The 27729-nt window shown below is 44.8% G+C and overlaps 1 protein-coding gene across 1 annotated transcript in view; it reads left to right on the top strand.

The window, feature by feature from the left end:
- Positions 1–27729, top strand: part of Nrdc (nardilysin convertase) — a 78694-nt gene that overhangs the window by 16228 nt on the left and 34737 nt on the right. Inside the window, exons 4-9 of the mRNA XM_045139395.1 lie at positions 7750–7831; positions 8998–9151; positions 12601–12674; positions 18312–18407; positions 21274–21396; positions 26121–26178. Of these exons, the coding sequence (XP_044995330.1) occupies positions 7750–7831; positions 8998–9151; positions 12601–12674; positions 18312–18407; positions 21274–21396; positions 26121–26178 (587 nt within the window). The remainder of the gene's footprint in view (positions 1–7749; positions 7832–8997; positions 9152–12600; positions 12675–18311; positions 18408–21273; positions 21397–26120; positions 26179–27729) is intronic.

Below are 27729 nucleotides of genomic sequence, written 5' to 3'. Positions count from 1 at the left end.
AGAGAGAGAGAGAAAGAGTATTGGTATGCCAGGGCCTCAGCCACTGCAATGGTCTACCAGACGCTTGCGCCACCTAGTGGGCATGTGCGACCTCGCGCTTGCCTCACGTTTGTGCGTCTGGCTCGCTTGGGATCTGGAGAGTCGCACCTGGGTCTTAGGCTTGGGCAGGCAAGAGCCTTAACTGCCAAGGCATCTCTCCAGCCCTGTTTAAGTTCATTTCTTTAGGGGCTGAGGAGATGGCCCAGTGTAAAGAACACTTGCCATCCAAATCTGAGCCCCTGAGTTCAGGTCCCTAGCCCACTGTGCCTGGTGTCTAATTCCAGACTGCCTCCTGCAGAAGGGAGGTAGAGACAGAAGAATCTACTGGGAGCTTGCAGCCCAGCTATCTGGCAGATGGAGAGGCCTGCCTCAAAGAGGTGAGAGACAGGGCTGAGAACAGACGTGAGAGACAGGGCTGGGAACAGAGGTGAGAGACAGGGCTGGGAACAGAGGTGAGAGACAGGGCTGGGAACAGAGGTGAGAGAAGGTCTGGGAACAGAGGTGAGAGACAGGGCTGGGAACAGAGGTGAGAGACGGGCTGGGAACAGAGGTGAGAGACAGGGCTGGGAACAGGTGAGAGACAGGGCTGAGTACAGAGGTGTGAGACGGGCTGGGAACAGAGGTGTGAGACGGGCTGGGAACAGAGGTGAGAGACAGGGCTGGGAACAGAGGTGAGAGACAGGGCTGGGAACAGGTGAGAGACAGGGCTGAGTACAGAGGTGTGAGACGGGCTGGGAACAGAGGTGAGAGATGGGCTGGGAACAGAGGTGAGAGAAGGGCTGGGAACAGAGGTGTGAGACGGGCTGGGAACAGAGGTGAGAGACAGGGCTGGGAACAGAGGTGAGAGACAGGGCTGGGAACAGGTGAGAGACAGGGCTGAGTACAGAGGTGTGAGACGGGCTGGGAACAGAGGTGAGAGATGGGCTGGGAACAGAGGTGAGAGAAGGGCTGGGAACAGAGGTGAGAGACGGGTTGGGAACAGAGGTGAGAGACGGGTTGGGAACAGAGGTGAGAGACGGGCTGGGAACAGAGGTGAGAGAAGGGCTGGGAACAGAGGTGTGAGACGGGCTGGGAACAGAGGTGTGAGACGGGCTGGGAACAGAGGTGAGAGACGGGCTGGGAACAGAGGTGAGAGACAGGGCTGGGAACAGAGGTGAGAGACAGGGCTGGGAACAGAGGTGAGAGACAGGGCTGGGAACAGGTGAGAGACAGGGCTGGGAACAGAGGTGAGAGAAGGGATGGGAACAGAGGTGAGAGACGGGCTGGGAACAGAGGTGAGAGACAGGGCTAGGAACAGAGGTGAGAGACAGGGCTGGGTACAGAGGTGTGAGACGGGCTGGAAACATAGGTGTGAGAAGGGCTGGGAACAGAGGTGAGAGACAGGGCTGGGAACAGAGGTGAGAGAAGGGCTGGGAACAGAGGTGAGAGAAGGGCTGGGAACAGAGGTGAGAGACAGGGCTGGGAACAGAGTTGAGAGACAGGGCTGAGAACAGAGGTGTGAGATGGCTGGGAACAGAGGTGTGAGACAGGGCTGGGAACAGAGGTGAGAGACAGGGCTGGGAACAGAGGTGAGAGACACGGCTGGGAACAGGTGAGAGAAGGGTTGGGAACATAGCTGAGAGACTGGGCTGGGAACAGGTGAGAGACGGGCTGGGAACAGAGGTGTGAGATGGGCTGGGAACAGAGGTGAGAGACAGGGCTGGGAACAGAGGTGAGAGACAGGGCTGGGAACAGAGGTGAGAGACAGGCTGGGGACAGAGGTGAGAGACAGGGCTGGGAACAGGTGAGAGACAGGGGCTGAAAAAAGAGGTGTAAGACAAGGGCTGACCCCCAAAAGTTATCCTCTGACTCTGACTGACACACGAATTCTGTGGCTTGTGTATGCCAGCATGTACATACATGTGCATAACACACACAGAGAGAGCTAGCAAATTTTAAAAAGTATTCATTTATTTATTTTTTTGAGAGAGGGAAAGAGACAGAGATAGATAGATAGATAGATAGAGAGAGAGAGAGAGAGAGAGAGAGAGAGAGAGAGAGAGAGAGAGACAGAGAGAGAATGGGTCATTTTTCATTCTCACGCCGAAGCCCAGTCATCTGTAGCTAGGATCCACATATGAGAGAGAGAGAATGGGTCATTATACGAGAGAGAGAATGGGTCATTATACCAGGGCCTCCAGCCTCTGCAAATGAATTCCAGATGCATGTGCCCCCTCGTGCATCTGGCTAACGTGGGTCCTGGAGTGTCGAACTGCAGTCTTTTGGCTTTGCAGGCAAGCGCCTCAACCACTAAATCCATCTCTCCAGTTCTGTTGTTATTTTATTGAGAACAGGGCCCAATATTAGGCTGGCTGTCTTTGAGCTCTATAGATAGCTAAGGATGACTTTGAATTTCTCATTCTCTTGCCTCCTCCTCCTCCCCAGTGCTGAGATTACAGGCATGTACCTCAGTGCCTGGTTTAAAGTTAGCGTTTCGAACCTCAGTACTCCATTAACATGGCCTCGTCCATGTAAGCATAATCAGATTACTAAAACTTACAATGTAGATAAAGGAATTCTTAAAAGTGGTCAGGCTTCAGAGATTTTGAAAATGGCAGTCATGTAATGACTTTTGTGAGTGTCTGTGTGTTTTCAAAGGAGGAACTCACTTTAGCTGAGGCTGGCCTGGAACTCGGAGCCCCCCCCACGCCACCCCCAGGGCTGGGTTTAAAGGCATGCGCCGCCAAGCCTGGCCCCCACCTGAGTTTTGTTTTTGTTTGAGACCAAGTGTTGCAATGTAGTCCAAGCTAGCCTTGAACTCTCTATTCTCTATTCTCCTCAGCCTAAGTCATAGAATTACAGAAAAATGGGTACAGACATGCCCTGTCATCCTAATTGCCTTCTCTTCTTCTTTTTTTCCTCAATTTTTATTAACATTTTCTATGATTATAAAAAATATCCCATGGTAATACCCCCCGCCCCCCGCCTTCTCTTTTTTTTTTTTTTGAGGTGGGAATCTCTCTCACTGTGTTGTTCAGACTGGTCTCAAACACCTGGCCTCAAGATATCTTGCCATGTAGCTGAGGCTATATGTATGTCCCAATGCTCCAGGCATCAATGCCTTTTTTTTTTGTTGTTGTTCCCCACCCCATTTATTTATTTACTTACTTACTCATTTATTTATTAGGTTGGATCTTACTCTAGCTCAGGCTGTCCTCTGTAGCCCAGTCTTGCAGTCCTACCTCAGCCTCCTAAGTGCTGGGTAAAGCAGTCCCCCACCACGCTGGCTTTTTTTTTTAAAAAAAAATTTTTTTAAATTAATTTATTTGAGAGAGAGAAAGAGGCAGAGAGAAAGAGAATGGGCACGCCAGGGCCTCCAGCCTCTACAAACGAACTCCAGATGCATGCGTCACCTTGTGCCTCTGGCTTATGTGGGTCCTGGGGCGTTGAACCTGGGTCCTTTGGCTTTGTAGGCAAGCGCCTTAACCGCTAAGCCATCTCTCCAGCACAGCGCTGGCCTTGTTTATTTATTTATTTGAGGCAGGATCTCTCATTCTGACTTAGGCTGACTGAAGCTCATCTGCAGCCCAAGCTGTCTTCAAATGCACACTCATCTTTCTTCCTCGGGGGTGGGGGGGGGGAGAATGGGCGCGCCAGGGCCTCCAGCCACTGCAAACGAACTCCAGACGCGTGCGCCCCCTTGTGCATCTGGCTAACGTGGGTCCTGGAGAATCGAGCCTTAAACTGGGGTCCTTAGGCTTCACAGGCAAGCGCTTAACTGCTAAGCCATCTCTCCTGCCCCAATTTTTTTTTTCTTTGTATTTTAGTTTTAGTTATTCATTTGAGAAAGATAGAGAGGTAGGTAAAGAGAGAGAGAGAATGGGTGCTCCAGGGCCTCCATCCACTTCAAACAAACTCCAGATGCAAGCACACCTTGTGCATATGACTTACGTGGGTGCTGAGGAATCATACCTGGGTCCTTGGCTTTGCAGGCAAACACCTTAACCACTAAGCCGTCTCTCCAGTCTGAAAGGTTACTTTGAATGTATAATCGATGCCATAGTTCTAAATAAAGCAGTAATAGAAATGAAGAAATTATGTCATAAAATTGACCTCAGTTCTAATTCTGGCTCTCCCTATCTTCTTGAATTGTCTTAGGATTTTTATTTTTCTTTTCTTTTAATATTTTTATTTTTTTATTTGCTGAGAGGGAGAGAAAGAGGCAGAGAGAGAGAGGTGGTGGGGGGAATGGGTGCACCAGGACCTCCAGCCACTGCAAACGAACTCCAGATGCGCCACCCTGTGCATCTGGCTTACGTGGGACCTGGGAATTGAACCTGGGTCTTTAGGCTTTGCAGGCAAGCGCCTTAACCACTAAACCACCTCTCTAGCCCTCGTTCTTTCTCCCTTTCTTTTTTTGTTTTTTCGAGGTAGGGTCTCACTCTATCCCCTCTTTCTTTTCTACTTCAACAAGTTTGCACAGTTTTTTGCCGGGTGGTGGTGGCGCACACCTTTAATCCCAGCACTCAGGAGGCAGAAGTAGGAGGATCGCCAAGAGTTCGAGGCCAACCTGAGAATACATATGAATTACAGGCCAGCCTGGGCTAGAGGGAGACACACTCTTGAAAGCCAAAAAAAAAAAGGAGACAGACCAAGTTTGCACAATTTTTGAGATCCATCTGAACTCCAAAAATGAGAGTATTAAATCTAAGCTTATTTCTTAGCTTTTCTGTGCTTTTGAACTTAAAAACAAAACATCTTTTGTTAACCGAGAAAGCAATTATAGTTTGAAGAGAGCAAATTGTTTAGATTCTAAGTCAGGAGATACCATACTGAAGGAAAGGATGCCACAATTGTAACCGGGGTAAATGGTTATGGTCAGTGGATATCTAAGTATCTGGAATGGGAAAATAAGTTGGTTTTAGTTAAGAGGTGGCTGGGGAATTGTGTAGATTTTGAAGTAGTTTTAGAATTTAATTTTTAAAAAAATTTATGAGAGAGCAAGAGAGAGAGGAAGAGAATTGGCACAGCAGCGCCTATAATCGCTGCGTTCAAGCCACAGACATGGGCGCCACCTTGTGTGTATGAATCACCTTGTATGTCTGGTGTATGTGGGCTCTGGAAAGTGGTGCATGGGTCCTTAGGCTTCATAGGCAAGCGCCCTGACTGCTAAGCCATCTCTCTAGCCCCAGAACTTAATTTTTGTTTGAGAAAAGTGAACCTTGTTGTAGGTAAACAATTCTCATAATAAAGGAAGTGGGTAGGAAAAATATATGATAGCCTTTGGAGACCTAATTAAGAGGTTACTTTCCTGAAATATCTATTTTGAGTATCCCCTCCCTTTCCTTTCCTCCCCAATGAAGTTGCTCTTGACCTGAAAAATTTTTACAAATGAACACGATTGAAATTTAAGTATGATACATCCTGAATTATGGTTTGTTCATAATTGAGTTTGAGAACTCAGTTCTCAAGTGTAACTTTCTCAGGTAGAAAATTCTCAAGTATGAATTTCTTTTCTAGCAATCGCAGAACCTGTTTTTGCTGTGCTCAAAGGTGAATGATAGACTGTGGTTTAAATCAACCTATTCAAAAATGTCTTCAAACCTGCTGGTCGAAACAAGAAATCTCTGTGGGGTAGTTGGAGCTGAAAGCAGGTTAGGCACCTATTAACCATCACAGAACAGGTTAGACTGTGACTTGAAAGAGTGGGAAATTTTTCCATGTTTTAAATGAGTTCTCTGTGCCTAAGTCTTTAAGAATGAGACTTGTAGACAAGTGAGGCTGCCTGGTTCTTCTGAAAACAAAACTTATCTGCTGATATGTTGTGGCTTCTGTGTTGGGAGTGGGATATTCTTATACCCAAACTTAACTCGATTTGTGTCACTAAATGCATCAGCCCTATAAAATTGACCCTTAGAAAATTTGGAGCTGGCTATGGTGGCGCACACCTTTAATCCCAGCACTTAGGAGACAGAGGTAGGAGGATCACTGTGAGTTTCTGGCCAGCCTGGGACTACAGAGTGAGTTCCAGGTCAGCCTGGGCTCAAGTGAGACTCTACCTTTTTTTTTTTTTTTCCGAAAAGTTAATATTTACTTTCCTGTTTCCAAATTAACTGCTTTCATTCTGGTTTTGAAAAATGTTGTTTAACCAATGATATAATGGTATTTTTGTTTGTTTTGTTTTTTTGAGGTAGGGTCTCACTCTGGCCCAGGCTGACCTAAAATTCACTATGTAGTCTCAGGGTGACCTCGAACTCACGGCGATCCTCCTACCTCTGCCTCCCGAGTGCTGGGATTAAAGGTGTGCACCACCACGGCTGGCTAATGGTATCATTTTAAATGCAGAGTTTTGTGTAACTCTTGGCCACTTTTTGTTAAAACTATTTTCCTAAGGAATTGAGTAAATGTATATTGAGTAATAATCTATAATATAAGAATTAAAGAACTAAAAGCCTCTTTAAAATCTAGTTGAAAATTTTTTTTTTATTGTCTCTATTTTATTTATTTATTTTCAAGAAAGAGAAAGGCAGATGGAAGAGAGAATAGGCACACCAGGCCCTCCATCTGGTGCAAACAAACTCCAGATGTATTTACCACCTTGAGCATCTGGCTTATGTGGGTCCTGGGGAATCGAACCTTGGTCCTTTGGCTTTGCTGACCAGTGCCTTAACCACTAAGCCATCTCTTCAGCCCCCTTTTTGGGGGCTTTCATGGTAGGGTTTCACTGTAGCCCAGGCTGAACTGGGTTAAAGGTGTGCATCACCATGCTCAGCCTGTAATTTTTTAATAGCTAAGGATTTTATCTTTAACACTTTACTTACTATTTTTGTGGGCTTTTTTGTTAAAATATTTTCCTAAAAGATTATTTTACTACCTTTTTAAAAAATTTTTTTTGTTTATTTATTTGAGAGCGACAGACAGAGGGAGAAAGAGAGAGAGAGAGAGGGAGAGAATGGGTGCGCCACGGCTTCCAGTCACTGCAAACGAACTCCAGACAAGTGCACCCCCTTGTGCATCTGGCTAACGTGGGTCCTGGGGAATCAAGCCTCAAACCAGGGGTCCTTAGGCTTCACAGACAAGCACTTAACCGCCAAGCCATCTCTCCAGCCCAACCTTTATTTTGTTTGTTTTTGGGTGTTTTTGAGGTAGGGTCTCACTCTAGCCCATGGGTGTTTTCATGGTAGGCTCTCACTCTTGCCCAGGCTGACCTGGAATTCACTGTGTAGTCTCAGGGTGGCCTCGAACTTGCAGCGATCCTCCTACCTCTGCCTCCCAAGTGCTGGGATGAAAGGCGTGCACCACCACACCCGGTTCTGAACACGTTTGAATTATTCCCAGGTCTTTGCCCTTACCTGTGAGTCCCTACCAATTTCCAACATCTGATAGTTGGGGGGAATAAGCTTGCTTCAGAATTCTGACCCACCCACCTGAAGGGCTGTTGGGGTGGGCGGCCTGTTCCCCTGTGTTTCCTTTTGTTCTTTCCCCTCAGGTCCGAGCCTGGTCAGCCTTTGGCAGGATGGCAAGTGGAGGAGCAGCAGGGTGAAACTGACAGAGTTCTGGTGAGTTTCACCTTGCTGCGCTTCCTCCCGATGCTCAGGGGCAGCAGTGTGTTAGCTGCGTTGGCAGACCTCCTTCTTGGAACAGTGGCTCCTCCGGAGGAGAGGCGGTGGCCCCACTGGTTCAGGACTGACCCCCGTACCCTCTCTGTGTGTGTCTTCCGCCTAACTGCAGTCTGCAGCCGCTCTCTGTGTCGGAGTTGGGAGTTTCGCCGACCCAGACGATCTGCCCGGGCTCGCACACTTTCTGGAGCACAGTAAGACCTTGAACAACACCCTGCCTGGCTGTGGTTTGCGTTTTTCTTCTTTTTCTCCCCACCCCCCCTCCCTAAGTCTGTATGGATTGATCTCAATGATTAGCAAATTGGTTTGACGCAGAATGTGTAGAATGATTACATTTAACAAGAGAGTAAGCTAAAAAGAAAGATGATTTATGACTAATCATGGGTTGAGACTTAGGCACGCTAAAGTATAATTTATATCAAGGATTTGAGTGAAGCCCATTTTTAAAATATAGGCTTTTTTTGTTTTTTAAAGCCATGTGTGGTGGCGCACACTTTTAATCCCAGCACTCAGGAGGCAGAGGTAGGAGGATCACCATGAATTCGAGGCCACCCTGAGTCTCCATAGTGAATTCCAGGTCAGACTGGGCCAGAGTGAGACCCTACCTTGAAAAACAAAAAAGCAAACAAAACAGCAACAACAAAACCCCAAACCCCCTAGAAAGTGGAAAGGAATGATCAGTACACAAGCAAAGCAAAACAAGGGCCACAATTTCATTGTAAATACATGAGTAAAACCCTATGGGGATGTTGTACTGTGTCAGGTGCATGCACCTGTATTTGTTTTTCTGAATTACTTGCTTTTTTTATATTGTATTTTTAAGGTATTTGAAGGTAAACTTCTTACTTAATTGCTTTATTTATTTATTTTATTTTTTAAAATTTCTATTAGCATTTTCCATGATTATAAAAAAAATCCAATGTTAATTCCCTCCCTGCCCCCCACACTTTCCCCTTTGAAATTCCATTCTCCATCATATTACCTCCCCATCTCAATCATTGTAGTTACATATATACAATACCAACCTGTTAAGTACCCTCCTCCCTTCCTTTCTCTTCCCTTTATGTCTCCTTTTTAACTTACTGGGCCTCTGCTACTAAGTATTTTCCTTCTTACGCAGAAGCCCAATCATCTGTAGCTAGGATCCACATATGAGAGAGAACATGTGGCGCTTGGCTTTCTGGGCCTGGGTTACCTCACTTAGTATAATCCTTTCCAGGTCCATCCATTTTTCTGCAAATTTCATAACTTCATTTTTCTTTACCGCTGAGTAGAACTCCATTGTATAAATGTGCCACATCTTCATTATCCACTCATCAGTACCTTTGTGTACACGGGACTTTTTGCTCTTGTTCTGTAGTGGTGTTCATGGGTAGTTTGAAATACCCCGATGAAAATGGATTTGATGCCTTCCTGAAGAAACATGGCGGCAGCGATAACGCCTCAACGGACTGTGAACGCACAGTCTTTCAGTTTGATGTGCAACGGAAGTATTTCAAGGAAGCCCTGGACAGGTAACGAAATCAGAGAGAGAGAGAGAGAGAGAGAGAGAGAGAGAGAGAGCGCGCGAGAGAGAGAGAGAGAAAGAGAGAATGTATGTGTGTGTGTGTGTATATATACTTTTAAAATACTTTTATTTTTATTTATTTATTTGAGAGAGGGAAAGAGGCAGAGAGAAAGAGAGAGAGAGACGGGCATGCCAGGGCCTCAAGCCACTGCAAACGAACTCCAGATGCATGCACCCCCTTGTGCATCTGCCTTATGTGGGTCCTGGGGAATCGAACCAAGGTCCTTTGGCTTTGCAGGCAAGTGCCTTAATAGCTAAGGCATCTGTCCAGCCCGAGTATATTTTATTCTTAATAATTTAGTACCATTGTACTGTTAAGAGATTGGACATGTTATATGGTCTTTTCAGGCAGTATTTTCATTCTACAGAACTAGAATGTTTGGAAAAAAAAACTACACTATTAAATACGCCTTACCTCATCTGGATGTGGTGGCACACCCCCAATACTAGGAAGGCTGGGGTGAGGGGATCACCATGAGTTTGAGGCCAGACTGGGCTGCAGAGTGAGTTCCAAGTCATCCTGGGTTAGAGTGAGACCTTGTTTCAAAAAACCAATCAAAGCCGGGCATGGTGGCACACACCTTTAATCCCAGCACTCGGGAGGCAGAGGCAGGAGGATCATCGTGAGTTCGAGGCCAAACTGAAAGCACATGGTGATTTCCAGGTCAGCCTAGACTAGAGTGAGACCCTACTTTGAAAAAAGAAAAAAACAAAACAAAAAACCTCCCTTCCCAAAAAAACCAACCAACCAACAAAAAATCCAAAACTGATTTCTTACTTTAAAAAATAATAATTTAAGGGCTGGAGGGATGGCATTTGTTTGCAAAACCAAAGGACCAATGTTTGATTCCCCAGGACCCCATGTTAGCCAGATGCATAAGGGGGCTCCCACGTCTGGAGTTTGTTTGCAGTGGCTGAAGGCCCTGACTTGCCCATTCTCTCTCTCTGTCCCTCTTTTTCTGTCAAATGAATATATGTGTGTGTGTGTGTGTAAACAAAAATAAAAATATTAGATGAGATATGTATGTATATATAGGGAGAGAGGCAGATAGAGAGAATGGACATGCCAGGGCCTCTATCTACTGCAAACAAACTCCAGATGCATGTGCCACCTTGTGCATCTGGCTTTATGTGGGTACTGGGGAATTGAATTGAACCTGAGTCCTTTGGCTTTGCAGAAAAGTGCCTTAACTGCTAAGCTATCTCTCCAGCCCAAAACATTATTTCTTGTTCTGAAATCACATAAAACCAATGCTTAGAAATCTTTTGAGTTTCATGATTTGACTGGATAGTTTTTTTCCCTTATCTTATAGAAAATATGGAAAAACAAGCAAAGAGTCAAGATGTTTCTGATTTTATAGTCTGTAGATAACCAATTAATTTTTACAAAGTAATGCATATATTTTAATGCATATGTGATCATATAGTTTCTATGGTATTTAACCTGCACTTGTATATCACTTATAACTATGTAATTTACCAAACACAATTCTTGTTCACTCTGGAGTCTCAGGGTGGCCTCGAACTCACGGTGATCCTCCTACCTCTGCCTTTCTGAGTGCCGGGATTAAAGGCGTGTACGACCACCACCCCCGGCCACAATTCTTTTTTTTTTGGTTTTGTTTTGTTTTGTTTTTTCCAGATCTAGTCCAGGCTGACCTGGAGCTCACTATGTAATCTCAGGCTGGCCTGGAGCTCACATTACTTGCACCTGGCTTTACGTGGACGCTGGAGTTCAAGACAGTCATCAGGCTGGCTCTGCAAGCGCTTTCCATCACTGAGCTCCAGCCAGTGCTCCACATCATGAAGCAGGGATGCATAGCCCCACAGCAGAATGCTTGCTCGGCGTGAGGAGGCCCTGGGTTTCATCCTTAGCACTGCCAAAAAAAGGCAGGGGTACGGATAGGAAATTTCTGAAAGATGTCTTTTGGGATAAGGATGAAGGAAAAAAAATAAAGTGAACAGGTCAGGCGTGGTGGCACACGCCTTTAATCCCAACACTCAGGAGGCAGAGGTAGGAGGATCTCCGTGAGTTCGAGGCCAACATGAATAGTGAATTCCATGTTAGCCTGAGCTACAGCGAGACCCTACCTTAGAAAACCAAAAAAAAAAAGTTGGGCTAGAGAGAGATGGCTTAGTGGTTAAGGTACATGCCTGTGAAGCCTAAGGGTCCAGGTTTGATTTTTCCAGGGCCCACGCAAGCCAGATGTATATGGTGGCACATGCATCTGGAGTTCGTTTGCAGTGGTTCATTCTCTATTTCTCCCTTTCTCCCTGTCTCTAATAAATCATTTTTTTTTTTTTTTAAAAAAAAGGTTGACAATCAGTGGTTTTGAAATAGGTATAGGGTTGTAAAACTATAAGCAAAACCATGGGCTGGAGAGATGGCTTAGCGGTTAAGCTCTTGCCTGTGAAGCCTAAGGTCCCCGGTTCGAGGCTCGCTTCCCCAGGTCCCGCGTTAGCCAGATGCACAAGGGGGCGCACGCGTCTGGAGTTCGTTTGCAGAGGCTGGAAGCCCTGGTGTGCCCATTCTCTCTCTCTCCCTCTATCTGTCTTTCTCTCTATGTCTGTCGCTCTCAAATTAAAAAAATAAAATAAAATAAAACTATAAGCAAAACCAGACCTTATAGAATAACAGGAGGGGTAGATAGATATCAGGTGCTTCTAGTGTTGTCTGGTCTCTCCTTCACTTGGGAGAGTTAGTTCAATGCCTGTACTTATGCATTCATCTATATATTGAAGGCTTAAGTATTTTTCTGTGAGTGATTTATTTCACAAAGACAAAAATTATTCTACAAGACTCTAAATTATAGAAACGGATTATTTTGATTGTTATATCACATCATTCCAAGCTAAATCTCCAATGTAGTAAAATTGGTTAATTAAAATAAGTGGGGCTGGAGAAAATGGCTTAGCAGTTATGCTGTTTGCCTGCAAAGCCAAAAGACCCCGGTTTGATTCTCCAGGGTCCATGTAAGCCAGATGGACAAGGAGGTGCATGGGTCCGGAGTTCGTTTGCAGTGGCTGGAGGCCCTGGCGTGCCCATTCTTTCTTCCTCTCTTTCTCTGCCTCCCTCCCTCTCTCAAATAAATAAATAAAAATAAAATATTAAAATAAAAAATAAGTGGGGCTGGAGAAGATGGCTTAGTAGTTAAGGCAGTTTTGCCTGCAATGCCAAAGGACTCAGGTTCGATTCCCCAGGACCCATGTAAGCCAGCTGCACAAGGGGGCGCACGCGTCTGGAGTTCGTTTGCAGTGGCTGGAGGCCCTGGCGCGCCCATTCTCTCTCCCTCTCCCACTTTCTCTCTCTCTCACATATAAAATAGATTAAAGCAAAAACAAGTGGACATTGATTGAAGCCAGCAACCAAAAACAGAAGTGCCTGTTGTTTTTCAGGTGGGCCCAGTTCTTCATCCACCCCCTGATGATCAGAGACGCCATCGACCGTGAGGTTGAAGCTGTCGACAGTGGTAAGGCACGGGTTGTTCTTCTTTTACTGAAGTAGCTACTGATCAAATTTGTTCTTCCTTTTCAAACTCGACCATTGAAAGAGACGTGTCGTTTATTCCTAAAGCAAGTAAATGTCTCATTCAGGATAGAATCGCAAGAACTGAAAGGGTGGTGGGTTTTGGTTTATTTATCTTTTGAGATTTTTTTTTTAAGTTTAAAAATATTTATTTATTTGAGGGGCTGGAGGGATGGCTTAGCGGTGAAGCGCTTGCCTGTGAAGCCTAAGGACCCCGGTTCGAGGCTCAGTTCCCCAGGTCCCACATTAGCCAGATGCACAAGGGGGCTCACGCGTCTGGAGTTCGTTTGCAGAGGCTGGAAGCCCTGGTGCGCCCATTCTCTCTCTCTCCCTCTACCTGTCTTTCTCTCTGTGTCTGTCACTCTCAAATAAATAAATAAAAAAGTTAAAAAAAAAATTTATTTATTTGAGAAAGAGAGAGAAAGAGAATGGTGCACCAGGGCCTCCAGCTACTGTAAACAAACTCCAGACATATGTGCCCCCTTGTGCTGCTGGCTTATATGGGTCCTGGGGAATCGAACCTGGGGCCTTTGGCTTTGTAGGCGAGTACTTTAACCATTAAGCCATCTGTCCAGCCCTTGTTTTTTTGAATACTTTATTTATTTGAAAGAGGGAGATGTGTGTATGTGCATGTGTGTGTATATATATATGTATGTATGTATGTATGTGTGTATGTATAGAGAGAAAGAATATGAATATGGTTGTGCCAGGGCCTCTAGCCACTACAAACGAACTCCAGATGCATGCGCCATCTCGTCCTAATGTTTTAAGCATCTTCAATGCTTTCTAATGTTGTTTTCTTCATAAGTATTTGTTTGGTGGTTTGACTCAGGCGTCCCCCATAAACTTAGGTGTTTTGAATGCTAGGTTCCCAGCTGGTGGAGATTCTGGAAATAACGCCTCCTGGAGGCGGTGTATAGTTGGGGGCGGGCTTATGGGTGTTGTGGTGGTTTGACTCAGGTGTCCCCCATAAACTTAGGTGTTCTGAAAGCTAGGTTCCCAGCTGATGGAGATGTGGGAATTAATGCCTCCTGCAGGTGGTGTTTTGTTGGGGGCGGGCTTATGGGTGTTGTGGTAATTTGCTTCATGTGTCCCCCATAAACCTAGGTGTTTTGGATTCTAGGCTTCCCAGCTGATAGCAATTGGAAATGGAAACCTCCTGGAGGGGGTGTAGTGTTGGGGGCAGGCTTATGGGTGTTATAAACAGTGTCCCCTTGCCAGTGTTTGGCACACTCTCCTGTTCCTGTTGTCCACCTGATGTTGGCCAGGGGGTGATGTCCACCCTCTGCTCATGCCATCGTTTTCTCTGCCATCATGGAGCTTCCCCTTGAGCCTGTAAGCCAAAAAATAAACCTCTTTTCCCATAAGCTTCTCCGGGTTTGGTGGTTTCTGCCAGCAGTGTGACCTGATGCAACAGTAAGGGGTACCGAGGAGTGAGGTTGCTGCTAGACACCTGACTGTGTGGCTTTGGCCTTTTGGAGCTGATTTTCAAGAGGAATGTGGAAGGATTTGAAACTTGGCCTAAGAGACGCCTTGCAGTGCTGTAAGTACAGCTTGATGGTCTATCCTGGTCAGAGCTGCAAGACCTGAAGGCAGTAAGAACTATGGACTGTGAGGTTTGGCTTATGAGGGTGAGAAAGAGCTTTGCTTGGACTGGGCTAGCAGTTTGAGTGAGGCTTGCAGTTACGCCTGTGTCCTGAGAAGTTGTGCAGGGTTGCTTTGCGTAGAAATGAACTGGTGTGAGCAGGGGAATATGGCACAGAAAGAAAAAAAATTTGGGGGTGAACTGTTGCCTGTTCAGCTGCAACTGAGAGATTACAACCCTCGAGACTGCGCCAGCTGACCTGTGCTGGGGCAACAGGGAGAATGTGGACTCTTTTGAAGGTCCTGAGTGCTCAAGGAGTGTCCTGTTCTTCAAAGTCTGCTTTATTCCCCCCTGGACTAACAAATTGGTACCCCACCTGGTATTGTGGAATATAAGAAATGCAGGAAAGAGAGGGCTATTAAGTTCGCGACACGGTCTTGTGTTTTGGAAATGGCTATGGGCAGTGTGAAGCAGGTTTGCTGGGTGCCTGCATGGAGACCCTATGGGGCCATGAGTATGAAACTTGGCTTGCAGTGGAGACCCATTGGAGATGCCGGGACCACGAGATGGCTGCTAAGGAAAGCTGCTGGCCCCGATGAAGTTCTCCAGGACTTTAAATATCCTAGCTTGGGGGAGGGGCCGAAGGCGGGGTGCGGAATTATAATGCCAGAGACTTGTTGCTGGTTAGAATTATCAGACTTGAAGATTTGTCACTGGCTAGAGTTGTTGGACTTGAAGCTACAGAGTTTGGTGTTTGCCTTGGATGTTTTAAATCTTGTATTGGTTGAATTTTTTTTTTTTTTTAAGTCTTGTGCAGTTAAAAGATCTTGGACTAGGGGATGTATGAACATCATTGGAATTGATAAAAAGAAACTATGGGGAATTTTAAAATTGGCTGCATGCAGTGCATTTTATATTATGTATAGTTATCAATTTATGGGGGCCAGGGTTGGGATGTGGTTGTTTGATTCAGGTGTCCCCATAAACTTAGGTGTTCTGGATGCTTGCTTCCCCAGCTGCTGGCAATTGGAAATTGAAGCCTCCCTGAGGGGGTGTATTGTTGAGGGAGGGCTTATGGTTGTTGTAGCCAGTTTTCCCATGACAGTGTTTGGCACACACTCCTGTTGCTATAATCCACTTGATGTTGGCCAGGGGGTGACGTCCACCCTCTGCTCATACCATCATGGGGCTTCCCCCTCAAGCCTGTAAGCCAATTAAACCTCTTTTTCCCCAGAAGCTGCTCTTGGTTGGGTGATTTGTACCAGCAGTGTGAACCTGTTTGCAACAATATATATATTTATGTATATATTTTTTCAGTTTTAAGTATTTTACTTTTATTTATTTGACAGAGAAAGAGGGAGAGAGAATGGGCATGCTAGGGCCTCCAGCCACTGTGTTGCAGTCCGGTTCGCATTGCTGGTAGAAATCACCCAACCAAGAGCAGCTTCTAGGAGAAAGAGATTTATTTTGGCTTATAGGCTCAAAGGGAAAGCTCCACGATGGCTGGGGAAAATGATGGCATGAGCAGAGGATAGACATTTCCCCCTGGCCAACATAAGGTAGACAACAGGAACAGGAGAGTGTGCCAAACACTGGCAAGGGGACACTGGCTTATAACACCCATAAGCCCGCCCCCAGCAATACACACCCTCCAGGAGGCGTTAATTCCCAAATCTCCATCAGCTGGGAGAACCTAGCATTCACAACCCTTAACTTTATGGGGGACACCTGAATCAAACCACACACCGCCAAAGAACTCCAGATGCATGTAGCTTTCGTGGGTCCTGGGGAATCAAACCTTGGGTCCTTTGGCTTTGTAGGCAAATGCCTTAACTAAGCCATTCCTGCATATCCCTGTATTATATATTTTTTATATGTATATACTATGTTGGTTGTGTGTTTCTATGCACATAGCGCATATGTGGATTGATGTGCACGCTTAATGCATTCTTCGGTGAATTTTCTTATATATGTGTGTGTATACACAATGCATCTTTATGGTACTGGGTGTGTAACTCTATCACGCCCCCCACGGGACCCCTGGACCTCCCCCAAGTGTGCTAGTGCGTGTCTGTGATCCCAGCACTCAGTCGGCTGAGGCAGGAGGACTGTGAGCCAGATAGTAAATTCCAGACCAGATCAGCCTGCGTTGTCAGACCGCGTCTCAGAAATCAGAGTAGGGACTGGAGAGATGACTCAGCAGTTAAGGCGCTTGTTTGCAGAGTCTGGCTGGGCTTCGATTCCCCAGCGCCCCCATAAAATCAGATGCAGAAAGTGGCACCTGCGTCTGGAGTTTGTTTGCAATGGCTAGAGGTCCCGGCCTGCCCTTCTCTCTTGCTCTTGCCCTCTCCACTTTCTCCTTGCAAATAAACAAAGAAAATATTTTTTTAAAACATCAGAGTAGAAAGCCATGTGGTGGCGCATGCCTTTAACCCCAGCACTCGGGAGGCAGAGGTAGGAGGATCAGTGTGCGTTCGAGGCCAGCCTGAGACTACATTGTAAATTCCAGGTCAGCCTGGGCTAGAGTGAGACCCTACCTTGAAAAAACAAAAACAACAAAGTCGGAGTAGATACTTAATTATATTTAAGAGTTTAAGTCATGTTATACTTTATATACTTGAAAAGTTGTGTAGCTTAGTTGGGCGTGGTGACACACACCTTTAATCCCAGTACTTGGGAGGCAGAGGTAGGAGGATAACTGAATTCAAGTCCATCCTGAGACTACATAGTGAATTTCAAGTCAGTCTGAGCTAGAGAGAGACCCTACCTCGATAAAGCAAGAAACAAAATGTTGTGTAACTTGGGCTGGAGAGATTGCTTAGGGGTTAAAGTGCTTGTCTGTAAAGCCTGAAGTTTAATTCCCCAGTACCCACCCATATAAGCCAGATGCACAAGGTGGCACATGCATTTGGAATTCATTTGTAGTGGCTGGAGGCCCAGGTGCAGCCATTTCTCTCTCTCCCTTTTATTTTACTTATTTATTTTTTTTTTTGAGGTAGGTCTGGCTCAGGCTGACCTGGAATTCATTATGGAGTCAGAGGCTGGCCTTGAACTCAGCTCTCTCCCTACCTCTGCCTCCTGAGTGCTGGGATTAAAGGCGTGCGCCACCATGCCCGCCTTGTTTTTTATTTTTGTTATGTGTATGTACTATATGGTTGTGCTGGAATTTCAGGTGCTGAGATTACAAGTGTGCACCACCACACCCAGCTCTATTTATTTATTTGCAAGACAGAAGCAGACAGAATGGGCATGCAGGGTCTCCAGCCAGTGCAATGAACTCCAGATGCATGTGCCCCCTTGAGCATCTGGCTTACGTGGGTCTTTGGGAATCGCATCTGAGTCATCTGGCTTTGCAGGCAAGCGACTTAATCACTAAGCCATTTCTGTAGCCCTTCAGTGAAGTGTAAACCTGAAAACTTCAGATTACCTACATTGTTTCACCTTAAAATAACGAAACAGCTGGGCGTAGAGGCACATGCCTTTAATCCCAGCACCTGGAAGGCAGAGGTAGGAGGATCACAATGAGTTCGAGGCCACCCTGAGACTACATAATGAATTCCAGGTCAGCCTGGGCTAGAGCAAGACCTTACTTTGGTGGAAAAAAAAAAATAATAAAGCAATTAGAGAAAGGTGATTTACCAAAGTAACAAGCTTAAGTGACTGAGTTCCCAACTTCCATTTTAAAACATATAATTTGTGGGCTGGAGAGATGGCTTAGTGATTAAAGCACTTGCCTGCAAAACCAAAGGACCTGGGTTCAATTCCCCAACACCCACGTACACTAGATGCACAAGGTAGCAAGTGTGTCTGGAGTTGGCAGTGGCTGAAGGCCCTGGCATGCCCATTCTTTCTCTGAAATAAAAAAAAGCACATGTAATTTGTATATAAAACCCACCTTTTCTGCTTCCTTTTTTTTTTTCCCCCAAATCTATAAGCTCTTAATTGCCAGAAAATAAACTTTCATTTTATCTAAAAGTGTCTCTTCACTACTGACAGAATATCAACTTGCAAGACCTTCTGATGCCAATAGAAAGGAGATGTTGTTTGGAAGCCTTGCCAGACCAGGACATCCTATGGGGAAATTTTTCTGGGGTAAGATACTAAGTGATTCATCTTACTTCCTATTTTCTTGGGAAGGAAGACCGATTAGAAAAGCTGATAAAGAATATGCTGGGTACTGTAGCTCAGTTGGTAGAGTACTTTACTCATATGTAGGAAGCCCGGGCTCCGGTCCCCATTATCACGCAAAACCTGGCATGGAGGTATATGCCTGTAATTCCAGCAGGAGATCAGAATTTCAAGATGATCTGTGGCTACATAGTGAGTTTGAAGACACCTTACATGAAACTCTATATCAAAAAAAATAAAATAAAATAAAAATAAAAAATCCAGGCACTGGAGAAATGTCTTAGCAATTAAGGTGGTTGCTTGCAAAGCCAAAGGACCCAGGTTCGATTCCCCAGGAGCCACATAGGACAGATGCATAGGGTGACAGTGCCTGGAGTTTGTTTACAGTGGCTAGAGGCCCTCACACACCCATTCTCTCAAACAAATAAAGAAAAATAAAATATTAAAAAAGAAATGGGCTGGCAGATACACAAAGGGGGCACATGAGTCTGGAGTTTGTTTGCAGTGGCTGGAGGCCCTGGCGCGCCCATTCTCTCTCTATCTCAAAGAAATAAAATATTAAAAAAATAAATACGCACGCCTTTAATCCCAGCACTCGGGAGGCAGAGGTAGGAGGATCACGTGAGTTCAAGGCCACCCTGAGAGTACTGAATGAATTCCTTCCAGATCAGCCTGGGCTCGAGTGAGACCATACCACGAAAAACCAACAACAAAGAGCGAGCTGGGCATGGGTGGCATTTGCCTTTAATCCCAGCACTGAGGGGTTGGGAGGCTGAGGTAGGATTAAGAGGGCAGCCTTGCAGCTACGGAATGAGTTACAGGTCATCCTGAGCTACAGTGGGACCCTGCCTCGAAAGAAAACAAAAAATTAAAAAAAAAAAAAAAAAAAAAAAGGAAATTAGAAAGCCAGGGAACCTAGGAACCCTTACCCTGCTAGGGCAGCTGGGTAGCTTCAAGCGGGAAGCCATTGTGCTTGTCTGTGTGATTCCCATACTGCTTAGAGCGAGGACAGAGCCTGAGGTTCAGCAGCGTACACGAATGTGACCTCATCTGGTCATTATCAGGATTATAAGGGATGGGGTACCATTAGCGTCTTCACTTGAAGATGAACAAGGAAGTTGTCCAATTGTCTTCAGTCACACAGGCAGTAAGGATCGGCTATGGAATGTGAGTATTGTTTATCTGATTCTAAGTCCGTGCCATCCCTCAGCTTGATGTGTCCATTTATCAACAGAGACTCGGGAATGCTTTCTCTAATTATTTATTTATCAGAGAGAGAATGAATGGGTGTGCCAGGGCCTCTAACCAGTACAAACTAACTCCAGACACATGTGCCACCATGTGCATTTGGCATACATGGGACCTGGAGAATTGAACCTGGGTCCTTTGGCTTTGCAGGCATGCGCCTTAACCTCTAAGCCATCTCTCCACCCCTGTAATAGTTTCTGAGAGAGAGAATGGGCGTTCTAAGGCTGCAGACAAACTCCAGACGTGTGCGCCACCTTGTGCATATGGCTTTACGTGGAATCTGGGGAATTGAACGTGGGAGCTTAGGCTTTATAAGCAAGCGCCTTAACCGCTCAGCCATCCCTCCAGACCCCTCTAATAGTTTTTGAGCTGTGACCTAATTTTGTTTAACTGGTAAACTGTTTAACTAGTATTTATTTTGGCAGGCGGGTTTGGGGGATTGCTTACTCTAGCCCAGGTTGACCTGGAATTCACTCTGGAGTCTCAGGGTGGCCTTCAAACTCATGGTGATCCTCCTACCTCTGCCTCCCGAGTGCTGGGATTAAAGGCGTGCTCCACCACACCTGGTTTATGATGGCTTTTTTTAAAAAAACTTTTTTTCTCTTTTTTTAAAAATTTTTATTAGGATTTTCCATGATTATAAAAAAAAAATCCCATGGTAATTCCCTCCCCGCCCCCCCCCCCCCCACTTTCCCCTTTGAAATTCCATTTTCCATATGATGGCTTTTTATTGCTGGTAGAATTCAGTCAACAGCTAGTGTTAATTCAGTTAAATTAGAGTGCAAACTGGGATAAGTTGATCTAAAGTGTACTTAATTTAGAGGGTGTTTTAGTTTCCTGTATCTTTGTAGTTTATGTACATCTTACAGGGCATCCTGGCTGTATGTATTTTATTTTTTTAAGAATTAGGCAGAATATGAGTAAGATAATTTTGAGAGGAAACCGTAAATCAAATACTTGACTACTTATTTATTTGCATGCAGAGAGACACAGAGACAAAGAGGAGAGAGGGAGAGAATGGATGCACCAGGGCCTCCACCCACTGCAAACCAACTCCAGGTGCATGCACCACTTTGCACATCTGGCTTTATGTAGGTACTAGGGAATTGAACCCAGGTCGTTAGGTTTTGCAGGCAGGCTCCACCGAGCCATTTCTCCAGCCCACTTGACTGTTTTGCAAGGAAGTTGAGGAGGTTTTCCCAGCCAGAGTTTAATTTCTTACATATCTATCATATGCTAGCTTAACATTCTTGCATCACTTGGATTATTTCATAGTTCTTGTAAGCTTCTAGAACATGCATTTTTGGTATAGAAGACATTGAACAAAGTAAACTCAGTCCTTTGTAGTTATTTTCTTTTTTTTTTTTTTTTTTTTTTTTTTTTTTTGGTTTTTCGAGGTAGGGTCTCACTCTGGTCCAGGCTGACCTGGAATTAACTCTGTTATCTCAGGGTGGCCTTGAACTCATGGCAATCCTCCTACCTCTGCCTCCCAAGTACTGGGATTAAAGGCGTGCACCACCACGCCCGACTCTTTGTAGTTATTTTCAACCCTCTCTCTCTCTCTTTTTTTTTTTTTAAATAGGAAATGCTGATACTCTCAAACATGAACCCAAAAAGAACAACATCGATACGCACGCCAGGCTGAGAGAGTTCTGGATGCGTTACTACTCCGCTCATTACATGACTCTGGTTGTTCAATCCAAAGGTATCTATTACTATCTTAATAGTTTCCTCAAAAGACATCCAAGTAGAAGTAGGACTATTTGGGAGGAAGGGGTTCCGCGGGAGGAGTAAAGGAGTCAAGAGAATGTAATTGGGGGCTGGAGAGATGGCTTACCGGTTAAAGCGCTTGCCTGCAGAACCTAAGGACCGAGGTTCGTTTCCCCAGGACCCACGTGAGCCAGATGCACAGGGTGGTGCACGCATCTGGAATTTGTTTCCAGCTTCTGGAGTCCCTGGTGTGCCCATTCTTATTCTCTCTCTTTCTTTCTCCCTTTAAAACCAATAAATAAATATTTTTTTAAAAACTTAAAAATAAGCCGGCCGTGGTGGCGCACACCTTTAATCCCAGCACTCGGGAGGCAGAGGCAGGTGAATCACTGTGAGTTCGAGGCCACCCTGAGACTACATAGTGAGTTCCAGGTCAGCCTGGACTAGAGTGAGACCCTACCTCAAAAACCAACCAAACAAACAAAATTTAAAAGGAGAAGGTAATGGGAAGTGAATATGAGAAAAATACATTATATACTTGTATAAAATTATCAATAAATTAAAAAACATTTTAAAAGGTGATTGAGAACAATTACAGTAGTAGTGACAGAATTATCTTCCATGTAACACTGAGAAAGCTGGGCATGCTGGTGCACGCCTTTAATCCCAGCACTTGGGAGGCCAGGGGTAGGAGGATCACTGTGAGTTCGAGGCCAGCCTGAGACTACATAGTGAGTTCCAGGTCAGCCTGGACTAGAGTGAGACCCTACCTCAAAAACCAACCAAACAAACAAAATTTAAAAGGAGAAGGTAATGGGAAGTGAATATGAGAAAAATACATTATATACTTGTATAAAATTATCAATAAATTAAAAAACATTTTAAAAGGTGATTGAGAACAATTACAGTAGTAGTGACAGAAATATCTTCCATGTAACACTGAGAAAGCTGGGCATGCTGGTGCACGCCTTTAATCCCAGCACTTGGGAGGCCAGGGGTAGGAGGATCACCGTGAGTTCGAGGCCAGCCTGAGACTACATAGTGAATTCCAGGTCAGCCTGGGCTAGTGTGAGACCCTACCTCAAAAAGCAACAAAAAACAAAAGGAAAAGATTCTCGGTCACGTGTGTGTATGTGTATAGATACGTGTGTGTGTGTGTGTGTGTATATATATTTTGATTTTTTTTTTTTTTTTTTGAGGTAGGGTTTCACTCTAGTCTGGTCTTTTTCTTCTTGTACCATCTTTTGTAATTAATCCTAATTTTTCCCTAGTAGCTTTCTTCTATCTTCTTTCTATTTTAATCTCTTTAGACTTTTCTAGAATCGGTTACTAAATTATTGCTCAACAGTCTCTACCGTTTTGCTTTGTGTGCGCGTGTGCATGGATGTGTACGCGCAGCGTGCATGCGCCCCGTATGCCTGCCGGCAGCGGGGTGGTGCTGGCCTCCCTGGCCGAGGGGAACGCTGGGTGCCTGGTTCCATTGTTCTCCTGCTGGTCTTTGTTTTGGGGCCTGCTCTCTTCATCGATCCTGTAGCTTGGGGGGCCTCTGCTCCCCTGAGGGGCTGTTTACATGGCATCTAGAGATCCAAACTCAGTTGCTCTTATGCCCCCTCTCCTTTAGTACTGGGTGTTGAGCTCAGGACATCTGTCATGCTAACTGCTTGCCCTGCCACTAAGCTACGTTCCCAGACTTCCTTGCTGAGAATTACTGAAACTTGAGTGCCTGGTGGAAATAGTGTGATGTAGTGATGGGTCACTTAAATAAATCTAAAATGTTTTCTTTTTTTATCATGTTTTACAAGAAATTTCAAAAGACTTTTTTAAAAAAATTATTTATTGTTTTTGGTTTTTTCAGGTAGGGTCTCACTCTAGCCCAGGCTGACCTGGAATTCACTCTGTAGTCTCAGGGTGGCCTCCAACTCACAGCGATCCTCCTACCTCTGCCTCCCGAGTGCTGGGATTAATGGCGTGCGCCACCACGTCCGGCTTCAATTTTTATTTATTTGCAAGCAGAGAGAGAAAGAGAGAAGAGAGACAGACAGTGAGAGAGTGCATGCACCAGAGCCTCCAGCCACTGCAAACAAACTCCAGACACATGTGCCCCTTGTGCATCTGGCTTACGTGGTTCCTGGGGAATTGAATCTGAGTCTCTTGGCTTCACAGGCAAATGCCTTAATCACTAAGCCATCTCTCCAGCCCTCTCAAAAGACTTTCTTATGAAATATAAGAAAGAGCCTGGAGAAATGGCTCAGTGGTATTGAAGACAAAGTCTAAAGACCTGAGCTTAATTCCCCTGTACACATGTAAGTAAAGCCAGATGTATCAAGTGGCATGTGCATCTAGAGTCCACTTGAAGCAGCTAGAGGCCCTGGCGCATCCATTCTGTTTCCTCTTCCCTTTCCCTTTCCCTCTCCCTGCCAATAAACAAATATAAAAAGAAATGGGGCTGGAAAGTTGGCTTGACAGTTAAAGTGCTTGCAAAGCTTAAGTATCCAGGTTCGACTCCCCAATGCCCACATAGACCAGATGCACAAGATGGCATATGCATCTGGACTTAGTTTGCAGTAGCTGGAGGTCCTGGTGTACCCATTCTTTGTCTCTATATATCTGCCTTTGTCATTCTTTCAAATAAATAAATTTAAAAAAGAAATACAAGAAAGGCATAAGCTGGGCGTGGTGGCACACACCTTTCATCCGGCACCAAGGAGGCAGAGGAAGGATCACTGTGAGTTCGAGGCCACCTTGAGAATACAGAGTGAATTCCGGGTCAGCCTGGGCTAGAGTGAGACCTTACATCAAGAAGATGAAAAACAGGGCTGGAGAGATGGCTTAGCAGTTAAGCGCTTGCCTATGAAGCCTAAGGACCCCAGTTCAAGGCTCGATTCCCCATAACCCACGTTAGCCAGATGCACAAGGGAGTGTACGCATCTGGAATTCGTTTGCAATGGCTGGAGGCCCTGGCGCTCATTTTCTCTCTCTCTCTCTCTCTCTCTCTCTCTCTCTCTCTCTCTCTGCCTCTTTCTCTCTCTGTCTGTCGCTCTCAAATAAATAAGACAAAAAAAAATTTAAAAAAAAAGATGAAAAGCAAAGGGATAAGTAAAGTTCGAGATCACACATCGTACTAGTTACTTTTCTAGTTATTCTGACAAAATACCTTTCAAAGCTAATTTAAGAGTTTCCTTGGCTCATGGTTGGAGGCTACAGCCCGTCTTGGAAGTGGGTGGAGTTCATGGTGTAGGAAGTACTCAGCTGGGACTCCTCACATCCCCAGGAATCAGCGAGAAGGGAACACCACACACGAGAGGCAGTGGTAGGAGGGTCGTCAGGAGTTCAAGACCACCCTGAGACTACATAGTGAATTCTAGATCAGCCTGGGCTAGAGCAAGACTCTACCTCGGGGGGTCGGGGGGGAGAAGGAAGAAAGAAAGAAAGGGGAACACTGGTGTTCAGCTGCTTTCTTCTTTGTCCCTTCTTGTTCAGTCCGGGACATCAGTGCCTGGCATGGTGCCACACTGACATGTCAGGCTAGGGCTTCCCTCTGGCATCAGAACTGTCAGGAAGCATTCTTGCAGCCATGCCCAGAGGTGTGCCTCCTGGGGGTCATGAATCCAGCTGAGGCGAGGGTGAAGGCCAACGATAACGTGCGCGCACGTGGCCCCTAGAAAGACTTGCAGGGAGAAGCATCAACAAATATCATGGAGTTATTATAAAGGCTCATATGAAGCGGAAGAATAAAACAGCAATACAATGCCAGAGGAATAGGGTATAGTGTGAGTCATCGTGTGGAAACCAAAAACATTCTTCCTTTTACCTAGGGTCTCACTCCAGCCCAGGCTGACCTGGAATTCACTATGGAGTCTCAGGGTGGCCTCGAACTCGGTCATCCTCCCACCTCTGCCTCCCGAGTGCTGGGATTAAAGGCGTGCGCCACCACGGCCGGCCTTTTTTGTTTTTACTTCTCTTAGTTAAAAGAAATTTTAATTACTTATTTAAGAGAGAAGAAGAGGGAGAGGATAAAGCAGGTAGAGAGCCATATATCATATTTTAAAAATATTTTTGAAATTTAAATTTATTTGTGAGAGAGAGGGAGGGAAGGAGAAGGAGAGAATGGGCATGTGAGGGCTTGCAGCTACTGCAGACAAACTCCAAAAGCATGCCCTTCCTTGTGCATCTGGCTTACATGGGTCCTGGGGAATCGAATCTGGGTCCTTAGGTTTCACACGCAAGCACCTTAACCATGAAGCCATCTCTCCAGCCCTTTCTTTCTCTTTATGTGAAGTGGAGTGGGGGAGAATTGGCATGCCAGGGCCCTCAAACTCGAGATGTGTGCACCAGCTAGTGGGCATGTGTGACCTTGCACTTGCCTCACCTTTGTGCGTCCTCCAGCCACTGCAGACAAACTCCAGATGCATGCACCACCTCCTGAATCTGGCGTATGTAGGTCCTGGGGAATCAAACCTGGGTCCTTTGGCTTTGTAGGCAAGTGCCTTATCTACTAAGCTATCCGTCCAGTCCCTATTAGTTGTTTTTTTTTAACTTGTGCATCTTTTCTAACTTTATCAAAATTGTAGGATTTTTAAAGACTTTCTTATCTGCTGTTCATCTTTCTTGTATTAGTATGTTTCTTCTGTTTTATAGCTAAATGTTTATAAATTTCTATATGTCCATGGTGAATAATGATACTGTATGTTGCTTTTTTTCTCTCTGCCCTCCTTTAAGAAACACTGGATACTTTGGAAAAGTGGGTGACTGAAATCTTCTCACAGATACCAAACAAGTAAGATATTTATTTTTGTAACTAGTACACTTAAAGGACATATCTTTTTGTATAAAGCCCAAGACATTCTTTCTTTTTTTAAAAAAATGGTTATAAAACTGAGACGTGAAGTTTAGTAACCTTGGCAAGATCACAGAACCTTTTTTTTGTTTGTTTGTTTGTTTGTTCAAGGTAGGGTCTCACTCTAGCCCAGGCTGTTCTGGAATTCACTATGTAGTCTCAGGAGTGGCCTAGAACTCACGGCGATCTTCCTACCTCTGCCTCCCGAGTGCTGGGATTAAAGGCGTGCGCCACCACTCCTGGACTAAGGTCACAGAACTTTTGAGAGGGAAAACTAAGATAAGAATTGATTTCCATAGTTTCTATAGTTCAAAATTTACAGGCTTGGAAACTAATATTAAGCAATAATTCTGAAGAACTTATTGTTCTTTTTATGCAAATCAGAGCTTTTCTGTTACTGGGTAGGGTGTTTGAAGAACATGTCTAGTTATGTCCCCTGTCCCATAGCACCTCTGCTTCCAAAAGATTATTCTTGCAGGTCAGTTGTTGGAATTTGCAGTGTTTTTTCCCATAAAAGAAATAATTTTGTAGATATCTTACTTTCATACTGCCTAAAAAAAAAAACAATTTTATATAGCTGATCCAAGTAAACTTAAACATTTAAAAAAAATTTATTTCAGAGAGAGACAGACAGAGACTTGACACACCAGGACCTGACCTCCTGTAATCAAACTCCACACACTTGCGCCACCTGATGGGCATGTGTGACTTTCCACTTGCCTCACTTTTGTGTGTCTGGCTTAGGTGGGATCTGGAGAGTCAAACATGGGTCCTTAAGGCTTCACAGGCAAGTGCCTTAACTGCTAAACCAACTCTCCAGCCCCAAAGTAAACTTTTATTAGGAAGTGCATATAGGGTTCCAATCCTGGATATTTCTATTTTTTTTTTTTTCTTTGAGATAGGGTCTTACTCTAGCCCACCCTGACTTGGAATTCACTCTGTAGTCTTGAGGTGGCCTTGAACTCATGACATTCTTTCTGCCTTAGCCTCTCCAAGTGCTGGGATTAAAGGCATGGGCGACCATATCTGGCTTAAAAATTTTTTTTTTAATCTACCTTATATTTACACAAGTAATACCAAAAGAATGTAAAAGACAAATGTACCTTTTTTTTCTTCAATATTTTTTTTATTAACAACTGCCATGATTATAAAAAATATCCCATGGTAACGCCCTCCTTCAGTAAATGTATCTTTGTTACAGACAATTAATTTTGAAGCCACTGTCTTTATTTCTACTCTTAGTTTGCATTTTAGTAAAATAATAAGTTAGGGGCTTGTTTTTTGGCATCAGGGGTATAAACTAATAGCTTTTTCCAATTCATCACCTTATGCACAGTTAGCTTAAATTTATGAAAGAAAAATTAGCTTAGAATAAATTGTACTGACTACATTATTTTTAAAAAATATTTTAAAATAAAATATATTTTATTTGAGAGAGAGAGAGAGAAAATGAGCACCTCAGGGCCCCCAGCCACTGCAAACAAACTCCAG

The sequence above is a fragment of the Jaculus jaculus genome, chromosome 21 (assembly GCF_020740685.1).
Source record: "Jaculus jaculus isolate mJacJac1 chromosome 21, mJacJac1.mat.Y.cur, whole genome shotgun sequence".
Lineage (NCBI taxonomy): Eukaryota > Metazoa > Chordata > Mammalia > Rodentia > Dipodidae > Jaculus > Jaculus jaculus.
The sequence above is the reverse complement of the archived record's forward strand: the minus strand, read 5'-3'. Positions and strand labels throughout refer to the sequence as shown.